A 25,103-nucleotide genomic window follows, 5' to 3' on the forward strand; every position below is an offset into this window, starting at 1 on the left:
ACCCCATTTCTAAATGAGGTCACATTCTGAGGTCCGAGTTGATGTGACTTTTTGGGAGACACTATTCAAGCTACTCCCAATTCCTAAATTGTATCTTCAACCTCTTCTCTAAGATCTCATTTTGCATCACAAACAGTCTAACTACCATCTCCAAATAGATATTTCATCGGCACTTGATAATCAACATGTCCAAAATCTAAATAACTGAATGAAACCAGATATCCTAAAGTTTCCTATTTCCATGACTGGCATCAACATTTATTCGTTTACATGAGTCAAAAAAATTCAGGAATCTTCTCAGACACTTCTTCATACATAGCTTGTTTTAGAAATTCTAGTTTATTTTTACCCTAAATATTCCTCAAATCCATTCATATTCTCTATTTCCACCATCCCAAACTACTATGCTACGAAACTGCTATGAAAGCCTCTTGATTGATTACCAACACATACTCTTGCTCCTTTTTATTTGCTTCAATATTGCAAAGTGATCTTTTAGAATATAAACCTCATCAATTCATTTCCTGATTTAATAGGTCCTTCTTCTCCTTTCAGATGGAAAACCAAGAAACAGACTCTTAACTACAAAGAACAAACTGATGGTTACCAGAATGGAGGTGCATGGGCGGGATGGGTTAAGCAGGTGATGAGGGTTAAGGAGGGCACTTGTTATGATGAGCACTGGGCGTTGTATGGAACTGTTCTATCACTATATTGTACACCTGAAACTAATACTACATTGTAATGTTAACTAACTGGAATTTAAATAAAAACTTTAAATTAAGACCCTGTTCCTTAATGTGATCTGCTCATGACTACCTCTCTGGTTTCATTTCACACCTTGTTTGTTTCACCCTCCTGTAATATTTTCAGTTCCCTAAGCTGGCAAAATACCTATCTCAAAGCTTTGGAATTTTCTGTGGTAAGCCCTAGATTTCTATGGTATACCCCACGATTCTTCTACACCCATATCTTTGTAAATAGCCCCTTGGTAAATAAACTCATTTCAAATTATTCTAATTGATGTGTACCATCCATCTGCTTACTGCTAACTTCTGACTGGTTTCCATTTCACTTAAAATAAGACTTGTAATATCCTATGCAGCTCTACATGATCGGTACTCTCAACCCAGAGCCACTGCCTCTCTGAGCTCCTCCCCTACTATTCCTTCTCACCTCCACTCTGGCTTCTTGTTATTCCTCAAATATGCCAGCTTGTTCCTCTTGTGTGGAATGAATTCCCCCAGCTATTCATTTGGTAACTCAATTACCTTTTTCAAGTCTTTGCTGAAATCTCACCTGTTAATAGGGTTTCTCCTGACTTCCTATTTAATTTACCTACTTAGGTTATTTACTGTTTATTCTGCTCCTAGTGTTCTTTTCCAATATATTCTTGATCTGAACTTTTTTTTTTTTAAGATTTTATTTATTTGTTTGACAGGGAGAGTGAGAGAGCACAAGCAGGGAGAGCAGCAGAGGGGGAGGGAGAAGCAGGCTTCCTGCCGAGCAGGGAGCCCGATGTGGGGCTTGATCCCAGGACCCTGGGACCATGACCTGAGCCAAAGGCAGCCGCTTAACGACTGAGCCACCCAGGCGCCCCTGATCTGAACTTTTATAACTATTTCCTAACTAGTCTCTGTCCCTGATCTAGCTCTATGTCGATCTATCCTCTATAATGCCAAAAATTACTACCTTTCAGAAATGTAGATGAGTGTATGCAATTCCTTTGCATCAAACCAACACACAAGAGATATTTTTATGGAACAAAGTGCATTTTGTCTCCCACTGAATAATATTCTGACACCCCAGCATGGCATTCATGGCTCTCACAATCTGGCCCTAATTTGCTTTTTCAGCCATATTTTCTGTTTCCAACACTCTCACCCTCAGCTCACTCTCAGTTATATATCCATAAGGACTTGTTTTATTCAGAACAAGCCACACAGTTTCTACCTCTATGCCTCTTCTCCACAAAGTTCTCAAAATGTCCTTCCCTACTCATTCATCTTTCTCAATGAAGACCAAACATTACCTCTTTTAGAAAGCTTTCCTTCATCCCTTAGTTGTGAAAACTTATTCTCTCTTAGCAGTATTTTGTTTATACATCCATCATTTATCACTTCTTTCATTCATTTTTTTCAAAAATTCACAGTCATAGTTGATTATAATAGGTCTATGGGCCAGGAATCTATCACTCTCAGATATGCATGAAAGTTCTCTGTAATTGCTTCTGAATTCCTCACTAGATCACAAGCCTCCCTAAGGGGTAGACAGTGTCTCTATTTTCTTACATCCTCTAGTGCTTCCTACAGAACTTTGTGGAACTGAATAGAAAGAATGAGACAGATGAATCAAGATTATCTACATATCCTCATTATATTTTGGAAAAAAATATTCTTTTAAAATTTCTTTAAAACTAAATGAAATCTGACTGAAATGATTTCATCTGGGAAAAACAAACAGGTATTATGCCTCTAGAGATACAAATTTCTGTCACCTAAGTGAATAATGAGGATTTTAGAATACCTTATTTAAAACCACAATAACCATTATTGAAATATGGGGGGGAGATAGGAAAAAACATAGGTAAGTGATTTTTGAAAAATTCTGCTTTGATCACCACATACCTTACCCTCCACTCTCCTGTTTATTAGTTTTACTGTTTATAACATGACATTACATATCTACTTATTTATTTTTCTATTGCCTGATGCCTTATTAGAATATAAGCTTGATAAGGGCAGGGGCTTTGTTTTGTTTGATCTTGTATCCCTAGTACCTAGAATACTCACATGACTAGCATGTGACAGGTACCCAATACATATTTATTAGGAATGAAAGAAAATTACAAAATCGTGACAAGTAAACCAAACTAAAACTGGGCAAGATTAACATGAATATCTGAAACAACAACAAATAAATGAAGATACAATTTATATTTCAGAGAGGAGAAACTGACGTCCTAAAGACATCACTTTTCTCCATAATGATCTTTAAATTCAATGCATGCCAATTAAAATCCCAACAGATTGTTTTATGGATCTTAACAATCTAATTTAAAATCCATTCAATACATGCATCATCTAAATCAGTTTTTACTTTGAATTTGGTCTGCAATGTTTATTATGATCCATATATTATAAAGAGAATGAGATAATTTTAAAATCATTTTTTCTAAGCATAAAAAATTTTGCAACTTTTCATATAAATTTGCATTATAAACTGTACATACTTTAATCTTAAATGAAATACTCAAGTAAATTTATCTATTTAAGACTTATTAAATGTTTGATGTGATCAGCATTTCAATTCTCCTCTAAGCAAGCTGTTTGGATAAATAAAAGATTTCTTCTCCAAACATTGTAATTGTTCCAAATTGCTAATATCTAATAAGCATTTTTAGTATTAACTACCTCCTTCCTTGAATGATCATCTGTGCTTTTTGTATCCATTCTACATATATGATGAAGAGCTCTAGCAAAATATGAAACAAAGATGACTTATTGTTAAGACTTTCCTATCTGATGTTGTTCACCAAGTGTGCACTGAGTCATGCCATTTAGAATTGCCAACCCCAGACAATGGTTTTGCTGCTGTCATTAAGCCCTGCTTAATTCAAATCTCTTCTTTTGTGAAACTCATTCAGTAATCCTGAACCTGGTCTCTAAAAAGAGTAAAATTGTATCTGTATGTCTAATGGTAGAGCAATGAAAGTAAAATTATCACTCTTTTAAAAATACACAAATAAGTAAAACCCCTTTGAAAGAGAAAATACATGAGGTTGGCTAAGAAAATTCTGAAAAAATAAGAACTCTGGGGGACTTCTTCTACCAGATTTCAAAGGTTCCAATAAACTATACTAATTAAGGCAGAATAGTATTATCAGAAGAATCAACAAATTAAGGGAATATAAGAGAACTCATAAATACATTATATGACAAAGGTGTCATTTTATATCAGTGTGGCAAAGCATGAATTATTCAATAAATAGCATTTAGAAAAATAAGATTAGAGCCATTTCTGGAATCATACACACAAAATAAATCTAGATAGATTATGGAATTGGATAAGAAAAAACTATAAAAGTTAGAGGAGAAAATTATAAAACAAACGTTAATCAATACAGGAGAAGCTAAATAGAATATGATACATCCATTCCAAGGAATATGTTGTAGTGTGTAAAACAAATTTATGAAAAGGGCTCCAAAATATATTGCTAAGTAAAAGGGCAAAACTATATTGTTCTTTTTTTTTTTTAAATCACACCCTCTTGCTGGTCTTTCTTATCTTCCCAACCTCCTTTGGAATGTTCTTGGGTTCAGTCTCTGTACTTCTTCATCATTTCTATTCCTTATGTGATCTCATTCAGACTTACTATCTATATGTTAATAACTCACAAATTTCTTATCTTTAACCCAGATTTGTCCTCAGGAATCCAGAATTATCTATCCAATTCATAATTTAATAACTTTAATTTCTAAGAGGCATATCAAGCTCAACCTATCCAAAACTGAACAACTTCCCTTTTAATTTTACTCTTTCTCTAGTCATAGCCAATTCACTAAATGAAAACTTCATCTTTCCACTAGTTCAGGTCAAAAACTTTTATGTTTTTTTTTTGACACCTCCATTGCCAATAATTTCTGCTGACAATACTTTAAAATTATATCCAAAATTTAATCATTTCTTTTAATGCTTCCCTCTGACCTAAACCACCATCATCTCTCACCTGGATAATAGCTCACCTGGTTACAGCTCCCTAAAGGATCTCTGTGCTTTTGCCCTTGACAGTGTTTCAGGCATACTGGTCTCTTTGGTGTTCCTTGAAAAAAAGCAAGCAAGCTTCTGCCTTTGGGCTTTTTACCTGCTGTTCCCTCTGCCTGGAACATTCTTTCTCCAAGATAACTGCATGGTTTCTTCCCTCATCTTTCAACTGTCTACGTAAATGTTGTCTTAAAAAGGCCTTCCCTGGCTACTCTATATAAAATAGCATCCCTCTTCACTCTACTCTCACTCTCTTTGCTTTCTTTTACTCCATAGCACTTAATCACCATCTGATTAATTAAGTCTATATTAAATGACATGCAAGCAGGAACTTGCCTTTTTCCTTCCATCTCTCTAGCTCCCAGAAAAGTACGTGGAACACTATAAATACATAATAAATATTTGTTGAAAGAATGGATAAATGAATGGATGAATCATTATATTCAGTTTGATTCCTTTTGTCAAAAACCCAAAATACTTGTACATATACACATTTGTATATATACATGGACAGAAACATGAGAAGGAAGTGTCATTGTGGGTAGTGATGCTGAACAAAGACTTTCACTTTTTACTGTATGTTTGTATGCTGTCAGAATGCTTAATGTTTTGAGTTCACTCAGTTTAATGACTTTATTGAAGCTTATTTTTTGCATGATATGCATCTGTATCATTTCTATAATGCTTTATGACAATAAAGATAAAATACAGGTTCATAGGTATCATTGTTTTTCACAAAATATTATTTTTAAAAAGGCCAAATAAGTATCATTTGCCAGCCCTTTTATCTGTTTTTAAATTTAGTTTATGTTCCATGTCATTCTCTTCTATGATGGAGTAAGACTGCTTAGGTTCCTTAAAAGTATTCTTTAAGGGTATCTGAAGACTTACCATGTAGAGACTGATATACTCTCAAGTAAAGACAATACTTGGATTTTAGTTGTAAAAGTGTAGAAACTTCTCACCTTAGAGTTTTATAGTCTAAAATTGGCATTGAGACTACAGGACAATTCTATGAAAATCTCTTCATTTCAGCTTTTAAACAGGGTTAAGTGTATATGGTATTCAAAATATTACCTAAAGATAAAAGACATATTAAAATTATACTAAACTGTCCCGATTTCTGAAGCATTTATATCTTGCCAGGCTTTTGAGTATATTAAAACTAAAAGGATAAATATGATTAAATGACTATGTAAATCAGACATATACGCCTCAGCATTAATAGCAAATATAATAAAAAGTCAAAATATTACAACCAGAAAAAGAATAACTAGATAATTTAAAAGTAGGTAAATTCTAAAAATTGCTCTATTCTCTAGAAATGATTAGAATAAATATGGGTATAAAAATTTAGTTAACTTCAAAAGATAAAATTTATACATAGCTATCAACAATGATTTAAGCTGTAAAAGAAGTACTAGGGAAAGATCCTAGAATTCAAGACATTTAAAGAAAATCACAGCATAATGATCATATTTTCATGTTAATTAATTGATACATTATGTAAATATGGATTGAACCCCTACTAGTCCTCTCCTTCTGCCTTCACCAGAACATATCTTCAATTTAAGTCACTGTTTTTTCTACACAGATTATTCTAAAGCAGTAGAGCTAGTTAGTTAATGGTAAAAGAGTAATTTATTATTTCTCATTTGTTTCTCTCTAGATCATGACAGGTATAATCCTATTTATAACATCTTTTTTTCTGCATCTCATCTCTACTTCTGGTTCCATTACATAATCAATGTATTAGTATTTCACTTATCCTTTGGTTAAAAAAGTACAGCTAGGCATGTAATCTCAAGGGAGGGAATATGTAAATTATAGGGTACATGCAACAGAAAATAAACAACTAGTTAAAAATGTATATATTACTTTGACAGAATCATATCTATGGTAAAATAGTTTCTTTTTAAAAAACATTTATTTGTTTATTTATTTTAAAGAGAGAGCCAGAGAGAGAGAGAGCACAAGTAGGGGGAGGGCCAAGGGAGAGGGAGAAGAATCCTAGAGCAGACTCCCCGGTGAGCCCAGAGCCCAACTTGGGGCTCGATCCCAGTACCCTGAGATCATGACTGGAGCCAAAATCAAGAGTCGGCTGCCCAACTGACTGAGCCATCCAGGTGGCCGCTAAAATGCTGTTTCTTAGTGAATCCATCTGGACACTACTGTCTCGGTATTTTTGTGCATGGCCATAAGAATGGCAAACTCTGGGTGCTGAGAGAAAACACTGTGTTGGTCTGGCCACCACTGTGATAGTAACTCCCAATGGCGCTTCTCACTGTGCCCAAAAAGTTCCTCCAGCTGTTCTTGATGGGCTCTTTCAGTCTTTTATCAGTCTTGATAAAAGAGTTTACATTGAGACACATATGGAATATCTGAAACATCAGACAGTTTTTAGACTAATATTATACATCATGGTGTGACTTTATTCCAGTGAGAATTTTACTCATTGTGCCAGACTGATGATGAAGCAAATTTAGACAACTTGCTTATAATTTATTTACCATGGGAAAAAGAAATGTGAGAATACTGTATTTGTAGCAAAATATTTTTCCAGATCATGTGCTCTACAGTATACAAATCCAAGTTTGTATATAAACCTAGTAAAATGGGGGGGCCTGGGTGGCTCAGTCGGTTAAGCACCTGCCTTCAGCTCAGGTCATGATCCCAGGGTCCTGGGATCGAGCCCTACGTTGGGCTCCCTACTCAGCAAGGAGTCTGCTTCTCCTTTGCCCTCTGCTCCCCCACCCCTTGCTCATGCTCTCTCTCTCTCTTTTTCAAATAAATAAATAAATAAATAAATAAATAAATAAAATCTTAAAAAAAAATAAAGCTAGGAAAATGTAAATTACTTTTTTAAAAGCCTGTTTTATATTAGTTTGATAGTCAACCTTCTGATAAGATTTCTATTAGCGCAACATATGTTAAGAAAAAAGAAAGAAGAAGATAGCAGGAGGGGAAGAATGAAGGGGAGTAAGTCGGAGGGGGAGACGAACCATGAGAGACGATGGACTCTGAAAAACAAACTGAGGGTTCTAGAGGGGAGGAGGGTGGGGGGGATGGGTTAGCCTGGTGATGGGTATTAAAGAGGGCACGTTCTGCGTGGAGCACTGGGTGTTATGCACAAACAATGAATCATTGAACACTACATCAAAAACTAATGATGTAATGTATGGTGATTAACATAACAATAAAAAATTAAAAAAAAGAATTTCTATTAGCTTTGACTTCACATTATTCTCTATTTGAAACATAAATTATTTGTCTTTACTAATCTTTTAAATAGATATAAGATTTAGATTTTAGATTTCTATTTTAGATTTAATCACGTTTTTTATTTCTTTTATTTACCGTGAACACAGAACTTTTTTATGCTGAATAAATACAATCTGCATGAGCTTCAGAAACCACTTTATTTTAGTCATGAGAAATAACGAGGTGCAAACTAAAGAAAGAAAGGGCCAAAATGTATTAAAACTCTGTATTTAACTACTTCTAGACAGCAAGAAGATGCCCTATGGCAAAAGTAAAATCAGTGCCAATACTCTAGAAAACGTACAACTGACTGAAGATTAGATACAGCTGTCCATGTGAGGTAATTGCATAAAGACTGCCAAGTATATCTAGAAATCTCTATATTATTACCATATTAATTGGCAAGAATTATTCTGAGACATAAACCCAGCTGAATAGTGAGAAGTAATGTGATATTGTAACAAAAGCCTATAAACAGCTGAATCTACAAGGCTGACAGTAAAGTCTACTTATCTGCTATAAGATTACAAGAGCAATACTTATTCAAGCTGAGACTGCTCCTGATGGTTTCTGACTAAATTACTAAATAAGCTAATAAACTGTTAATATTGATAGTTAAGTAAATGAATATGTAAATATGCACTTTCTATAAATTATTGTTAGGTAATTTAACTCTTAGATACCAAACTTCAGGAAAAATAACATGGCCATTATTACACTGATTTTCAAAAACTTCACATTATCATCCAAATGCAGAATCAAAGTAGGAAAGCGGATACCTGTTCATGCAAATCCAATATAATTAAGAAAAAAAAAGATCATGAAACTAAACCTAAATGTCATGATAAATATAGGTGAGGTTCAGCTGAAACAAAAAGCTTATTTTGAAAAGCTACATTCGAGTCACAGAATCATTACTGGAGCCATGAGAAACTGCCAAGGTCACTGAATTGAGCCCTTTCTTTTTACTAAATTTATAGATGACCCACAAAGGCTAACTGATTTATCTAAGGCTGTAGCACTACAGAGACAGATGTAAAACTCTAGGCAGTCAAACCATGTCCTCTTCTATGTGGTGTTCTGGGACTCCCCTGGGCATTTAAATGTCACCATCTCCACGCTTCCAATATAACTTATAACTCTAATATAGCCCCAATCGCATTGTATTACAGCAGTCTTTGGTTAGCTGTCTTCCCATTGGGCTGTAAATTTCTTTAAAGTGCTTTATCTAGAAATCCTCGGTATCTAGCAAAGTGGGCAGTTAGTGGTTACAAAGCTTCTGGAGTGTCTCCTAAATCTCAGCACACTCTGTGTTGAATAAATGTTTTATTGATATTCTCAATGCCCAAAGTTGTTACTAAATCAGCTCTTATGTTTTCATAACTGTTTCAGAGTCTTCATTTTAATTTCAGGTTAGTTTTAAATTAAAAGGAGTTGCTAAATAAAATTCTATGCCCAATATCCAGATTCTGGATCAAATATTAATGATTTATAGAAAAGCTAAAAGACAGTTCATTGAAAAAGATTATGAAATATAGTCCATCCATCTGTAACTCATTTGTTTTTGAAGCTTTCTTTTCTTCAAAGAACTGTTTTGAAATATAATCAGTTTTTTAATAATAATTTGTTTTTGTTTTCTCAAATTTTAGGCTAAAACTCTTAGAAAACAATTTAAGTGATGAACACATGATACAGTAGGCACCATGACACATGAATAAAGTATTTCCTCTTCAACTTTAAGTTTATGAATATAAAAAAATCCCTGTGACATTCAGGTAAGAAATTGCAGTCCTTATGTGAATAATTGGACTGAAAAAGAAACAAACTTGGGGAGATACAGATACTCTTATATCTGTCAAAATAAAGCAACTCATTCTTCTAACAAATACATATTTGGTATCTGCTATATAATATTATTTGGGATGTTTAACAGATAAGGCGATTTGCGGTTTAAATGAGCAAAATCACTTACTTATAACAAACATAAATTCATATTTAAACTATGTGTTATAGCCAATGATGTGGTGAAGCTGGCTCATAATGGTTCCCGAGAAAGCTGACTGTGTCATTTTTTCCCAGTTAATTCAGTGTCATCAGGATAGTAATTTGAAACTGGCCAAATAGGGTTTATTTAAACCATGGAAATCAGAAAACATTGATATTAGGGGCTTTTATTCAGGTGCAAAGCCAACCATTAAAAATTTACCATCACACTACTGGCTGCAACCCATTAATGGGTCATAAAATCAACTCAGTGGATTGTGATCAACATTTTCTAAAATATAGAAAGGAATAAAACACATCAGCATGCATTGTGGGTTGTAAGAGCCAGTACCTTTCAAAGAACAAATATTAATTAACCAAAAAGAAAAAAAGAATAAGCACTTTTTTGGTGAAATTTCAGTACCAGTTTTATTTACCTATTAATTTGTAATGACATAAAATGTATTCCTTAATCTGGATCTGAGTTAAAAAAAAATGTGAAACCACTATTATAATCAAGAGAACAAATACATTCTTCTTCCACAAACATGTTTTACAACCTTTGTGGTCATAATATGCTTTGTGGTTAAAGATTAGATGCTTTAGAGAGAAATAAAAACTTCATAGTTAATAGGTGAATATCTAGAAGTTTTTTTTCTTCTCAAAAAAAACCAAAGAGGGAATTATAATTTATGACACAAAGGAATCTGAGTTTGTGTAGATTTAAAATAAGACCCCTGTCTCACCAGGATAGTGTGCTTTCATCATTTTGCTCCAGTGGCCTCTGGAATGTAAACCTTCTCTAACCTTCTGTTCCTTATCTTTGCTAAGAAGGGCAAAGCCAGCTCAGTACCTTGAGAATTTCCAAACTACTTATGTCAACATAATGATTTCTTCTCAAGATGCCTCATCAAACACACTTGTTTTTTCTTTAGTTTTAACCAGTACTGAATCATTTTCTTAATTCATAATTTTATTTCATGTTATTCCTTTATTGAGTACTTGCTATATGTCACATATTTTGGTGAATGTAAGGCATTAAAAGAAAAAATTTAACAATAACTTTTTGTTTTAAAGTTTGTCAGAGTCTACTATGAGAAATAAATACTAAACCATCCAGAAGAGATTAAACCTAAACCATTATTTAACCATGATCAAATAATGTGGTAGGTGCCAAAGCAAAAGAGCACTCGAAGAGATCACTGCCCCTCTCCTTTCACAGAGTTAGTGCTCTCATTTTACTCAATCCTCAAAATCAGTACACAACAGAGAGGACACAGGAAAGAAAGCAGGGGGAAAGAAGGAGGGGTGGGAGAGAAGAAAAAAAATATTTTGCAGACATAGTGAGCTGTTTAACAGTCACTCTTAACACCTGTCTCCTTTGCCTGCCTCACCAGGGAAGCTGAAAAAGTAAAATATTTACTTTTCCAGACTCCCTTGCAGCCAGGAATTACTTTGTGAACTATGTCTAGACAAGGAGACATGAAATAATTATGAGAAATTTCTGGTCAGATGTTTTTCACCCTCCTTGACAGAAGGGGAGAATGCTTGAGGAGAAAGTCTCTAGCTCAAGCCACTTCTCATGAAACTGCAGCCCTGATAGGGAAGTAGAGATGTGAACCCAGGGCCCTGATGTCCCAGAATCAGTGAGCCAACCCTAGAACTGCTACTTCTGACTTCTGTTTATGTGAGGAAATGAAGGACTTTACTGTTTATGCCACTGTTGGGTGAACTTGCTATTATTTACAGCCAAAAGTATTTTAAAACTCAGGTTCTGGCTTAGATTCTAGGTATGGTTAACCACTATTTTCTCTCTTTCCAAGATGGGGCTCTTCAGAAGTGGCATGCCTCCTAGATTATAGCAGAGCTTATCCTGAAACTATCTTGGTCTCCTTTCTCTCAAGGCCCATGTGGCCCAAACAAATAGAAAATGAATAGAAAAAGCTAATTATGTGGTATAGGCTATAAAACCAAAAAAGAAAGGCAAAATCAAAGCAGGATACAACTATTAAAATCATGCCAATTTAATAGAATATTGATCCTAGCAAATAAAACATCTGATATCTACATAAAAAGAGAGTTTACAGAATGTGGGAGATGCCACATTTATCTCATATTGAGTACTTATATTTATTGAACCTTAACACAAAATAGAGACATTTAAGGATAGTGCTGCTCCTAAAAACAAAAAGTGAGTATTACCATATAAGCTGGGCCAGAGACCCCTCACCCTTATCATATTCCAGAGAAGGAAAATAGCACCATGTCGCTTTGACTGTGAACAGTTATAGGGTCCAAAACTGAAGAGAGAGAAGCAGAAATTAGGAAACTGTCCTAACCTTGTATGAATCTCCACCAAAGTCAATGTCCCTTCCCAGTTCTCAAACTCAAACTAACCAAGCTCATCCATATTTAAGGATTACTATTCTTAAAAAGAGGTGAGGACCAGAATTAGTCTTCAGTTCTATGCTTGGACTTCGTATCTCTTTTTTTAGATTTTATTTATTTGAGAGAGAGAGAATGAGAGAGAGAGAAAGAATGAGACAGAGAGAGAGAGAGCATGAGAGGAGGAAGGGTCAGAGGGAGAAGCAAACTCCCTGCTGAGCAGGGAGCCCGATGTGGGACTCGATCCCAGGACTCCAGGATCATGACCTGAGCCGAAGGCAGTCGCTTAACCAACTGAGCCACCTAGGCGCCCCTCTCCTCTGTATCTATGAAGAACTAGCATTTGTGTATCCCCTGAGCTTCCCTTATATGCCCCATTAAATTCACACAGGATCTACCTAAGCTTTTGCCTCAGGTTCTAATTAAGATTCTCGTCCTCCAATAAGAACCAGAAATTACTCCAAAATGCTAATACATTGGGTTTTAGCCCTGATGTCTTAAAATTTAACAGAATCTCCCCAGAAGGCCAAATCCTATCTCTCTGTCCCAATTTCTGACTGATGCTTTAAGAGTGTGACTCTAGAGCCAGACCGGCTGGGCTAAAATTCTAACTCCTTTACTTATTAACTATATGATCTTAAGCAGGTTACTTAACCTGTCTGTCACTCAGTACTCTCACCTGAAAATGGCCATGATAATAATAGTATTATCTTATAGGGGTGTTATAAAGAATAATGAAAATGGGAATGGTAACATTATTACCTCACAGGAATGTTATGAAGACTAAAGGAGTCAATAAAAGTAAAGTACCTAGAATAGTGCTTCACATAGAGTAATTAAAAGATTAGCATTTATGCACCAGTAAGGGTGGTTTTCCACCTGGTCAGAAATTACTGCTGCATGTCCTCAACTTTCCAATAAGACCCTTTGATAATAGAGGCCAACTCATGTGACTGGAGTTTGCCTTTTTTTCTTTTAAAGATTTTATTTATTTGAGAGAGAGAAAGTGTGCATGAGAGAGAGCAAGAGCGGGAGTGGGGGGGCAAAAGGTGAGGGAGAATCAGGCTCCCCGCTGAGCATGGAGCCCCATGTGGGCCCCGATCCCAGGACCCCAAGATCATGACCGGAGCTGAAGGCAGTCACTTAACTGACTGAGCCACCCAGGTGCCCCTGGAGTTTGCCTTTTGAATACCAATAAGGAACTGGCTGCCTGATTTGGGGTGAATACTTCTGCTGGGTTAGTTCCCCTAGCCTTGGTCCCACAGTTTCTGGTTTATTTTCCTTTCCCCATTGTTAGGGTCCCAGCAAATCTCATGGTTGAGAGTCAGAGGTCTTACAACATTTGCTCTTGGTCACATTGCTCTCTGCTCAAAAGTTTTCATTACCAAAATGGACTTTCTAGATGAGTCCCTTTCAATACTCTTCAACATTTCAATACTTCCTATGAATCAGGTTACCACCTAGCTAGAGAATTCATCCATTTCCAATGAGTGACCTATTGGGCTTTAACTTAACCTACCTCATTCCTATGCTTGGAATGCTCTCATTTTTGCCTATCTAAATCTTACACTATAAAGCTCAATTCAAAAGTTACTACCTTCATAAAGCTTTTTCTGATCTCTTAACAGGAAGTAATCTTTACATTTTAGCTGGAATGGTTCTTTTAACACTTATATTCCTTTTTCTTATCTCTAAGAAATCACTTATAAATCATATATCTTCACAATTAATTCATAAATCACATATGTTATTGTTTGTGGTTGCTACTATTGTCGGCTTGTGTACATTCATAGTACATAAATACAGTTATAGTCTCAAGGTACAAGATTCACCCAAAGGAGAAGCATTCAGAACAAGACCTCAGATTAACCTATTCTAGATAGGGTATCACAAAGGATCTCAGAAAAGGAGCTGTAATCATTAAAAGAAGAGGACGATGGATATGATTACATTCTGTTTCACATGCATACTGTTACATTCCCCACTGTCCTTTATACTTTCCTCTTTCTGGTGCCTTATTCGTGCGTTAATACTACACATGGGCGTCTGCGTGTGCACACGTACACATACCCACACAGTGGCAGAGAATGCTAATTGCCCACCTAATACCCAGCTTCTCCTTCTTTCTCACTCACAAAATCTTGATTTCATTTGGAGGTGCAATGTACCCGTCTAGAAGGTTACATTTCCTAGCCTCGTGAAGTAGTCTATTAGGAAAGGAAGTTCTATAAAGGAAACTGTCTCAGATGGGAGAAACTCTTTCACCTTCATATTTCTTCTCATTTGAACTGTAATGGCTGGAGCAGTAGCAACCATTAGGTAATAAGCCATAACTGAAAGGCCAATAAAATTGTAGAGACGTTGGCCTCCACATTCTTGAACCAGATGAAACACTTCAGCTACCACTTTACAGATTTTCAAGAAAATAAGAAAAAAACAAATCCTATGATTACTACAACAGCTCCATTTCCATGTATTTAGATGTATTTATAAAACTTTCCCAAAATATGATCACTCATACATAAAGCAATCTCAAATATTAAACATGTTCAAAACTCTGCCCTGAAACTTGGTCTGTCCTTACTGTTTCCTATCGTGTAAGTTGTGCCATCACCTACACAGTGGCTGAAAACAGACACCTTGTAATAATCCTTGACAATTCTTGCTTATGTCCCACTCTATGAACAATCTTAAATGTTTCTTGAATTCTCCTAATTTACTCTATTCCTACTACTGCTGCCCTGACTTTAGTCCTCACGTTTGTGGTCTCAACTTGTGAGAGTGTGTCTATGAGACTCCTTCTGTGTGTGCCTAAGTATAGGTTTATCATTTGCAGACTACCCCTTATAGGACCGTGACACCAAAGCGCTAGTTTGCCATGGTACACAAACAACCTTAGTGGCTTCAATGCTTCTATCATCTCTGTGGACTCCTACACTCTCCTACATGTTGACCCGATAAATACTATGTATCTTTCCAGTATTTCAATGCTTTTCAGAAACAAAATTTAACTATCTATATTCAGTACTTTTAGTTGAATAGGGGCAAGTAGCATTCAGGTTATGTCCAGCCAGACATATTTTGTGATTTAGTTAGTTAAGTTCTGAGCTTATATTTGGTAGGTTTTTATCTATAGAAACTCCAAGGGCCTGAATTTGGGAAGTATTCCCTCATAGGAATTTGATTTTGTTTCTGTATAGATCTGAAAACTGTTTTGTCTCTTCAAGGTCATGGCTTAGTATGGACTTTCCAGGTTTAGCTCCCTGACCATGCAGGAGGCCCAATATTAGTCTCTAGATCCCACTGTGAGAAGCATTTGCCTCAGGACAACACTGTCTGCTACCTTATGGCTCCAGTTCCCTGCTCTGGTTTCAACTCCTCTTCTTTGTCTCTCCTTTTAACTTTTAGGTTTTGATTTTTCTTGAATCATAGAGATTTCCCTTACTTTTTGTGGACTCAGCAATGCTTAAAAAAATACGTGTTCTAATTTAGCCAGGATCTAGCTGAACTGTAGGAGGGTTCCTCAGAAAAATCACATCCCCCACACTGCTAGAAATGGAAATCAAATACATGCTGTTTTGAAAAGAGAAACCATGCTTTGTTCCTCTACATCCCTCAAACTTCCAGTATTAAAAGACCATAGTAGGCAAAAAGATTTATTTAATAAAATACATATGTGTCAGAAAATATTGTCTTTACTGAAAAGACAGCAATTCTATGTATTGTTGCAATGATGGGAATAATTCACTCCTATTCACTAAGAAATTAGTCATACCTTTCTGTATGATACAATGCATGGTTTAACGCTGACACTAACCAGCTAATATTGTCTTAGGAGTTTTTAATACCATACACTGAATATCTGAAAGATCTCTAAAGACAAGATAAGCTTATTTTTAAACAGTATGTTACATTTTCAAATGATACACTCAATATCTTTTCAACTTCCAGATGCCTTTCCCAGTGAAGTACCTCTAAATTTAAAGCAATTATATCAATAGTTAATCCTCAAAGACAGTGAAGATGACTATATAAGTATCTAGCTCCCTTAAAATTCCTACTGGTGACAAAAATAGAGAAACAATCTACAATATGAGAGCTATCATGTGCCCTTGAAATATTTCCATTTGATAGAGAAATGGCAGAACCAGATTGAAAGATGCCACTAAAAGACTACGTACAGACCTCCTCTGGTTAAAAACAAAGCAAAGCAAAAACAAAACAAAAGTAAGTGGAGGGATCAATGGGAGAATCGCCTTAATACCCTGTAACACATTAAGGCTGCGGGTAAACATGAAGGTATACCACAGGCTTTCAAAGGTTACGCCATTCATGTGATCTGCAGATATGCAGTATTTGGAGTGCACTAACAATACTAGAAGACTGCCTGGCATTGGACTGGGGATGGGGTTGGGAAAGACCAAGCACCAATCTGTGTTCCCGACAAGAGGTGCTCCTAGTAGTGACTTCCTATTGAGGCCAAGGAAGAAGTTCTATAAAACTGCCTGATGTGACTCTCCAGGGTCCTAGATCTTTCTCTACTCCTCCTGTACTCCTAAGCCTCTGCAATGATCATATAAACTTAGAAGAAAAGTAAAATTACCTTTTGTCCCTCAGAATGGGCCTGAAGAACTCAGATAAACCTATACTTAGTCTAACTAACACCAATTTCTGACAGTATACATAACAGGCAGATATAGAGATACTTCTGTTAGGCCGAACAAATGCATACAAATGACCAAGTCCAGAGGCAAAAAAAAGGTGATTTCCTGCCTTGTGCTCAGTTTTAAGAAAAAAACAAAACAACAACAAAAAACCACCATTTCCTAGGAAACCCCCTTAAAGATATGCTTCTTGTGCTTCACTGGTAAGAATTGTGTCTCATATCCATTCCTAAATAAAAATTATCATAATTAGTTGAGATTGAAAGTCACCTATTTCTGGGGCACCTGGCTGGCTCAGTTGGAAGAGCATGTCACTCTTGATCGGAGGGTTGTGAGTTCGAGCCCCACGTTGAGTGTAGAGATTACTTTAAAAAATAAAAAAGAAAGTCATCTATTTCTTTAGAAGGGCACAATCTTCCTAAAGACTGATGCCTTAACAAAATTATAGTTCAGTTAGCAAGGAAGAAGAGATATGTGGACCTAGATAGGTAACTTTTCTACCTTTACAGGAAAAACAACCAAAAGAATTTCTCTCTCCAACTTCAAGGAGAAGTAATGTAAGTATTTCAAATTAATTATGACAATAATAATCAATATTAAAACAAAACACTGCAACAATTCAAGCTTGGGAAAATATATATGTTCTATAAAGCACTGCAATAAAACAGTTTCTGGTATTTCTTGTTCTCCTAGGAACTACTGGCTCATAATGTATAAATATTTAAAAGCAGTTTTTAAAACATATGGTATAACTTCAGTATTCATAATGACTCAGAGAGCTTTGAGGTATTTTTGAAAATTGACATTCATGGCAGACCACCTCTACGGTCTACCACAGCACACTGGGTAAACATATCATGTAAAACACATATTGTTTACATAGTACATATCATCATAAAAAGTTGCAGCGTACATTCCAGACTTTTCGACTATACTATGTTGGACTATTAATAACTCAAATTTACATCCCAAGGGGCTACCATGCCCCAATTCAAACTTAAAAACAGCTGTGCAAACAAAGCGAGGGTGAGGGGCAGGTGTGTAAGACATGAAGGGAGAGACACATGACACACTTGACCATTCAGAGATATAATTCCATGGAACCCAAGTGCTAGATATATGACAGGAAATATGCTAACTTTGTGCACGCAAACCCCTTGCCCTGTAGTTAAATATAATGATCAAACTCTATAGTGATAGATTTCTATTTTCGTAAGGAATAGAACTATATACACTGTATATACAAAACGAGACTATATCCATAATCTATCTATCCAAATAGTTACTGCAATACAGCCCATAACAAACTGCCATCGTCCGCCTTAACATACACACACAGCCCAAACACATACACCCCTTCTCTTCAACAAAGAAGCTAAGATTCTAGTAGTATTCATAATTACCTTGGACATTCTTTTGCTTGTCCTAGCTTTTTCCCCTTGATTTTGCCTAGTTTCTAGTCCTTAGTTTATTATGCACTTATTACATGGTATCCTGCCCTCTCGGTTTGGTTTCCCCAGGTTTTATTCTGAGCTCATTTTAAGGACTTTTTTGGGGGGTAATTACTCTAGCACTCCACACCCTGGACTTTGATACACCTTCCTGGGCCTCTTTTGGGCTGAGCCTTCGGTTTGGATCCACAAACTGGCATGTGAATAGTCTCTAAGTCTGTGCATGGGAGAGGTTGAAATGACTATAAATAATATTGAATATATTTCTACAAATCATCCCTTCAAATTCTGTATGTCTTCTTATGGAACCATAATAAATATCTTGTTTTCAAACATGCTGTTCATCAGAATTACCTACAGAGCTTTTTAAAAATATTTATATTCAAGTGCTATTCCTGGAGATTATAATTCAGAAGGTCAGAAGCAGGTCTCTGGCATCTAAATACTGGAAGTGTCATATTTGATCCAACTGGGCAGCCAGAATTGAGAAACACTGTTATAAAAATTGCAGGAGACGGTTCCTATCTTCTTCCTTTTCCTATAGCCAAGATAAGGCAAGAAAATGGAGATAAAGGCGTGGGAAAGAGAAAAGGGAGTAAGTTACCTTTGCCATCTGGCTTTTGAGATGAGAAAATGTGGCAGTCCAAAGCTAGGCAAAACTGCAACACAAATAAAGGTTGCTTTTGTTACTCCTATCACTTATTTTTCTGTAGTTTTCTACTACCTTTTGGCTTTCCACCTCTTTTCTTGACCTCCAAAGTATTTGAAGGTACTTGTGTTGTATATATCTCCACCTACTTCATCATAATACTCAGTTCTGTTGCTTTCTGCTTATTCTTTGCTTTCCTGACAAGCAAAACTCCCAAGCTTCTGTTTGTTTCAGGTATGCATAAGGAAAGCAAGCAGCACTAAGATACTAATATTAGCTTTTGTCAGTTAAGCCTAGTATTGTTTACCTGAAAATCTCAGTGATTCTCAGTTAAGATATTTTTGATAGGAAAAGCTTTCCCTGAATTAATTCTGTCTGTAAGGAGAGAAAATGAGTCTGTAGCTGCCAGTCACTGTTGTTACAAACCTTCCCAACACTTTTTCTTATCTAAATCCTCTGACTAAAAATGTCCTATCCACTTAGTGAACAATGGCAACTTCCACTCTAGAGAAGGAAAGGATCCAAGACCAAAGCCTGAGATCTGTTAACTGAGAGACTTCCATTTCCGAAGTATGAAAATCTGTAGTTATTTGGTTTAACTAATTTTCCCAGAAGACCCAAAGATTATTCTATAAATAACGAGGTACTAAATAAATAAACTAAGAGAACCAAAGAGAGATTCTGAGGAAATGACTTATGGGTAAACTGAAATCAGAAAATGGAGGTGTCATTCACTCTAAAAGCTGCCCCTTTCTACCCACTGAAATGACCATTAGGATTATCATTATCATTGCTGGAAAGACATAAGGAAAAATAAGATGGGAGAAAAGACAAACAGTAACTATGGAAAGCAAAGAGAAGCAAATGTGATTTTGAACACTTATTACCCCAAGACTTTGTTTACTGTCTGCGATACCCTTCTCACTTCTTCGTCTGATTAACTCCCACTGATCTTTTAAGTCACAGTGGGTTTTGCCACACTGGAACATAACCTCAGCTCCCATCCCCCCCATCACAGACTAATCTACATGTTATTCTGCTATAAGATAACACAAGAATAATATTCTGTCTTATAGCACTTACTACACTCTTTTGAACTAATGTTGGAGGATTAGGAAATAGAGGGAAACACTCTTTCCATATTTTGTGTTCTCCAAACTCTATAGTGAAATGACCATCTGTTCACTAAATTCTGGTTTACTGAAAGAAAAGTACCATTGTTTTCAGAAAATATAACTATTTAGGATTGAATAAATAAAAAATAGCATATGAGGGGCACCTGGGTGGCTCAGTTGTTAAGCGTCTGCCTTCGGCTCAGGTCATGATCCTAGAGCCCTGGGATCGAGCCCCACATTGGGCTCCCTGCTTGGCAGGAAGCCTGCTTCTCCCTCTCCCACTCCCCCTGCTTGTATTCCCTCTCTCGCTGTGTCTCTCTCTGTCAAATAAATAAATAAAATCTTAAAATAAAAAACAGCATATGAAACACCTTGGAATCACTAAAAAGAATAAGGCAACACTGTATGTGCTGATATGGAAAGATCACACAATACATTAAGTGAAAAAAGCAAGGAAATAAGAACTGTTTATCTTTTGTGTCCCTAAAATATAAGAATATGAAGTGTGTACATATGTGTATACATTTTCTTTTCTGGAAAATTAAGAAGAAACCAAAAATATGGGTCGGGAGACTTTATTTTCATTTTTAATATCTTTCTATATTATTTGAATTTTCTATTCTAAATGATTTTTTGCAAATTAAGTTACTACCAGGACTATCAGGTTCCTAGGATTAAGAGCTACTTTTTCATCCCTTGAGGGTGAAGATGATATTGCATACATTTTAATATCATCACTGCTTAGCACAGTATGGAACATAGCTGGCATTCAATGAATGTTGAACTGAACTGAACTCTGCTTGGCATCTATTTGAGTTTTTTACTTCTTTCCCAAAGTACAGACTTTTTATGAGCCCCCCCCATCTCTCTTTATCAGACACAAAGTGTCAAGTTCCATGCCTTGAAAATAGTAGCTAGTCAAGAAATGTTTATTCAGTCATATTATCTCCTACCAGTATGACATGTAGCTGCCAATGCAGTGACAGTGGTTTTTTTTTCTATTGCTAGTCAGTTGTTCTTAATTATCTATCCAACAAACATTATACAAATATTGATCTCCATGTAGCATGTTTGAGGCAATGTGCTTAGTTCTGAAGATACAAAAGTGAATAAAAACCAGTATCTACACTCTAAAGACTCATAAATAAATCAGATCTTTCCATGGCAGGAAAGAAGTGGGAGTGACTGAAGATGTAGATGCACCTATCTTCCCTCCCCTTCAGATTCTTCAAAGGCCTCTCCACTGAACATGCCCTATGAAAAGATATTTTTCATTTTAGTTCAAATACATGGTCAATAAATACTTGTCAACAGTTTAACGCAATAATCTCTTAGAAAAGGTACTGGGGCACCTGGGTAGCTCAGTCGGTTGGGTGGCCAACTCTTGATTTCAGCTCAGGTCATGATCTTCGAGTCCTGGGATTGAGCCAGCATTGGGCTCCACACTCAGCGGTGAGTCTGCCAGAGGATTCTCTCTCCCCCCTTCCTCTCCCCCTCCCTTTGCTCACACATGCTTGTGTGCATGCTCTAAAATAAATAAATAAATCGTTAAAAAAAATACCTAAAGGCTGTTATAAAATGGACTGGCAAAGAAGTTCTTTTTGCCAATGATTGGCAAATCATTCTCTTAAATTTTTTTCTACTCTGGCAAACAGCTTTTACCAAGCCCTTTAGGAACAGAATTAAAGAACTAGACATCAGATAAAAAATGTATCAATGGTACTTCCTGGTTGCCGTAAAATAATGAGTCAGTTAAATCTGAATTTCTTTACATGTTCAACAAAAACCAGACAGATAATAAACAAAATTATTCATAAGCCACAACTACACCACAAATTTTGACTTAAACGTAAGTTAGTAAATAAACATCCTAAACTAGCAGAACCAGCTGAGAGGATCACTCCAGAGGAAGAATCAGGTGGAGAAAAATGTGTGTGACAGAGAATAGAGTACAAAGTCAATAAAGAGGATCCCATTCATGGTGGGAAATACTGAGGCTAGGTCTGAGACCTGATGATACAGAGCAATGGCTGCAAAGGTCCAGCAGGACCAGAGATGGCAGTCCTAAGACGGTACTGCCTGAAGAGGAGAAGGAGGTCCTTTGGAAGGGGAAGGCATCTCAGGGGGCATGATGATGATAAAATGAAAGAGGGAAGAAAACAGCTGAAATTAAAGATCTTATATTGTAGGACAATACTTCTGAATTGAAGAATACACCAGGCATCTCTACCTACCCCAAATGAGCCAATTATTAAAACAAAACAAAACAAAAACCCATTTAACTGTACCTATAGAATAGGAAGCTGTTGAACTAAGAACCAAACCTCCCCTACATAAAATCTTACCTTATTGCTGATGCAGGAAAACACTACTCATTTAATATTTTAAAAGCTATACGACTGTGATTGTATTGAAGGTCATTCTTCATTTCTTTTAGGAAAGATGTACAATAAGACTGTAAAATAATGTAAATATTTGTGCATATACTTTAGTATAAATACTTCTTTTCTATTTTAGGTTCACTTTTTTCCCCAAATTTTTACATTGAAAATTTTTGTACTCAAAGTTGGAAGTAATGGCATAACAAATATATATATTCTCCATGTAAATCAAACTGTTGTTAACTTTTTGCCAATTTGCTTTCTCTCACTGGTGTATCTCCATATATTCCCAACTTTACTTTTGTACACCTTGTCCTAAAAGATACTTTTTAAGACACATAAAGAATTCAATTAACTTTTATCTCACAAAAATCTTTGTCGGTTTTAAGGATGACCTGTCTCATCCAGTCAATTTTCAGTAGAATTATACAATCATAATTTTTACTTCTTGAATATGGCTAAATGAAAAATAATTAAAATTTCATATTCATCTGGGTTTTAAAACTGAGAAGAGCATAGAATACCATCCACATGCACACATCTTCCTAATGTAAAAATTCTTAGCAAGGGATGGTGGATGTTGATAAAGACTTCCTTATACCAACAGAAAAGGGAACTGCTAATGTTAATAGACTAAATAACCATCTAATCTGAACCAGTGGTTTTGAAAGCATATCTCATGGAGAGATAGAACATATAAAATGGATCAGACAGAGGAGTTTCAGGAGCTGCTCTGGATGAAGGGCTATGAGATGCTTTAAGTCCTACCAAAGTACTCTATACTTTGTTCCTCAGGTACCTTCTCAGTCCAGGGAGTAGTTTGAGTACAATTTTGATGCAACTGCATAGTTATGCAGATTTTTAAAATCAGAGTATGTTGACTCTTCAAAATACAGTAAGGAAGTTTGGTGGGTTTTTCTGAGAAATAGTAATATAGCTTACAAAACAGAGGCTTTAGAAATGAAAGCAAACTTTGCAACTATATATTCATCTCAAAATAGCTTTACTATTTAAGCAAATATATATCATACAAGTATTTTTAAACAGAAGTTCTCTAAAATGTGCCACATAAAATTTTTAAGTATTTGCAGTTTTTAGCATTCATTAAGACCATTTTATGAAGAAACTATAATAAAACACATAAGGTGATAGCACATCAACTTGCATTTGATGTAACATTAAAATTACAAGAATATTTAGATCAGGTATTCTCTCAAATGTTAATTCAAAATGTTATTGTCAACAATAAAAAAAAAGGACAAAAAACAGCCGTTATGCTCAAATAAATATAATTAAGAGATATGGGAAACTTTGTACCTTTTTGTGGTTTTTCAAACTCTTCAGATAAGAGGTGGTAGCAACAACCCACACTGCAAACTCCCTTGATTTCAGACTTGGAAGTAAATATTCGCAGAGTATTTGGAGCAAGATCACCACAAGTATGTAGACCTACCATCAAACAATCCTTTGAAAATGAGAAGAAAAAATAAATTTTGGCAATTAAGAGGAAACCTAAAAAAATTTCAGGTGAAGACATTAAATGTTCATTGGAATATACGGAGCTTTTAAAAATGATCAAATTCTACCTAGAAAGTAGTATATGTTTTTTATTTTAAATTTCCTTTATAGGCAAAAATGACTGTGATCTTTTATCACAACAAACATACTTCTGAATTGATTTTCTAATGTTTTTGGTTACTTATCCATTTGAATTTTCTCTGATCTCTTTTACAACTAATATTTGCTTAACAAATAGCCAAATTAAAGACTGGACAATCAAACGAAGCACGTATTACTAGGACAAACTTGTGATTTGAGATACATTTACAGCTTCTAGTCAATATTTTTATTTACCTCTTCACGAACTGCCTACCAAAACTTATAAAACATTGCCATAAAGAGTAAGTGGTGCTAAGTTGGCATTTCTACTCCAACACCAAAAAAGGATAGTTTATTCATTACATCAAATATAGCAATATCAAATTCAATAAAAAATTTTTTCTTTAAATTTTTTATTGTTATGTTAATCACCATACATTACATCATTAGTTTTTGATGTAGTGTTCCATGATTCATTGTTTGTGAAAAAAAATTTTTTTAATGTACACACATACAGAATGGGCACACACATACATTCACAGATCTTAATCAATATACCAAGTTTGTTTTAACTCTTCAGTGTCTTCCTCATCTGTAAAATGAGGATAATAGTACCTATCTCAATGGGTTGTTGTAAAATTTAAGTAAGCTAATACTGGTAAATGACTTAGTACCACCTCTGGCACACAATAAAATTCAGTAAATGTTTTCTATTCTTATTATCATTATCATGTTACTATAAATTCAAAATAATAGACATGTTGTGAGTAAAGTATATTTTTATAACTATCTTCAGAACAAATACAATTATTTTAAGTTATTCTATTAAAAATGTTTTTTTTAGGCCATGT

At 35.4% G+C, this 25,103-nt stretch overlaps 1 protein-coding gene across 7 annotated transcripts in view; it reads right to left on the minus strand.

Moving 5' to 3' along the window:
• The window catches only part of METTL25 (methyltransferase like 25), a 182,604-nt gene that overhangs the window by 125,369 nt on the left and 32,132 nt on the right, over nucleotides 1-25,103 (minus strand). For all 7 annotated transcript variants that reach the window (XR_012380675.1, XR_012380677.1, XR_012380674.1 and 4 more), the window contains exon 5: nucleotides 23,971-24,118. Coding sequence is in view for 1 of the 7 variants with exons in the window: in XM_025882475.2 (XP_025738260.2) it covers nucleotides 23,971-24,118 (148 nt within the window). In the remaining 6 variants the exon portion in view is untranslated. The remainder of the gene's footprint in view (nucleotides 1-23,970; nucleotides 24,119-25,103) is intronic.

The sequence above is a fragment of the Callorhinus ursinus genome, unplaced genomic scaffold (genome assembly GCF_003265705.2).
Source record: "Callorhinus ursinus isolate GAN/ISIS: 27379988/994484 unplaced genomic scaffold, GSC_fseal_2.0 scaffold14, whole genome shotgun sequence".
In the NCBI taxonomy this organism is placed as follows: Eukaryota; Metazoa; Chordata; class Mammalia; order Carnivora; family Otariidae; genus Callorhinus; species Callorhinus ursinus.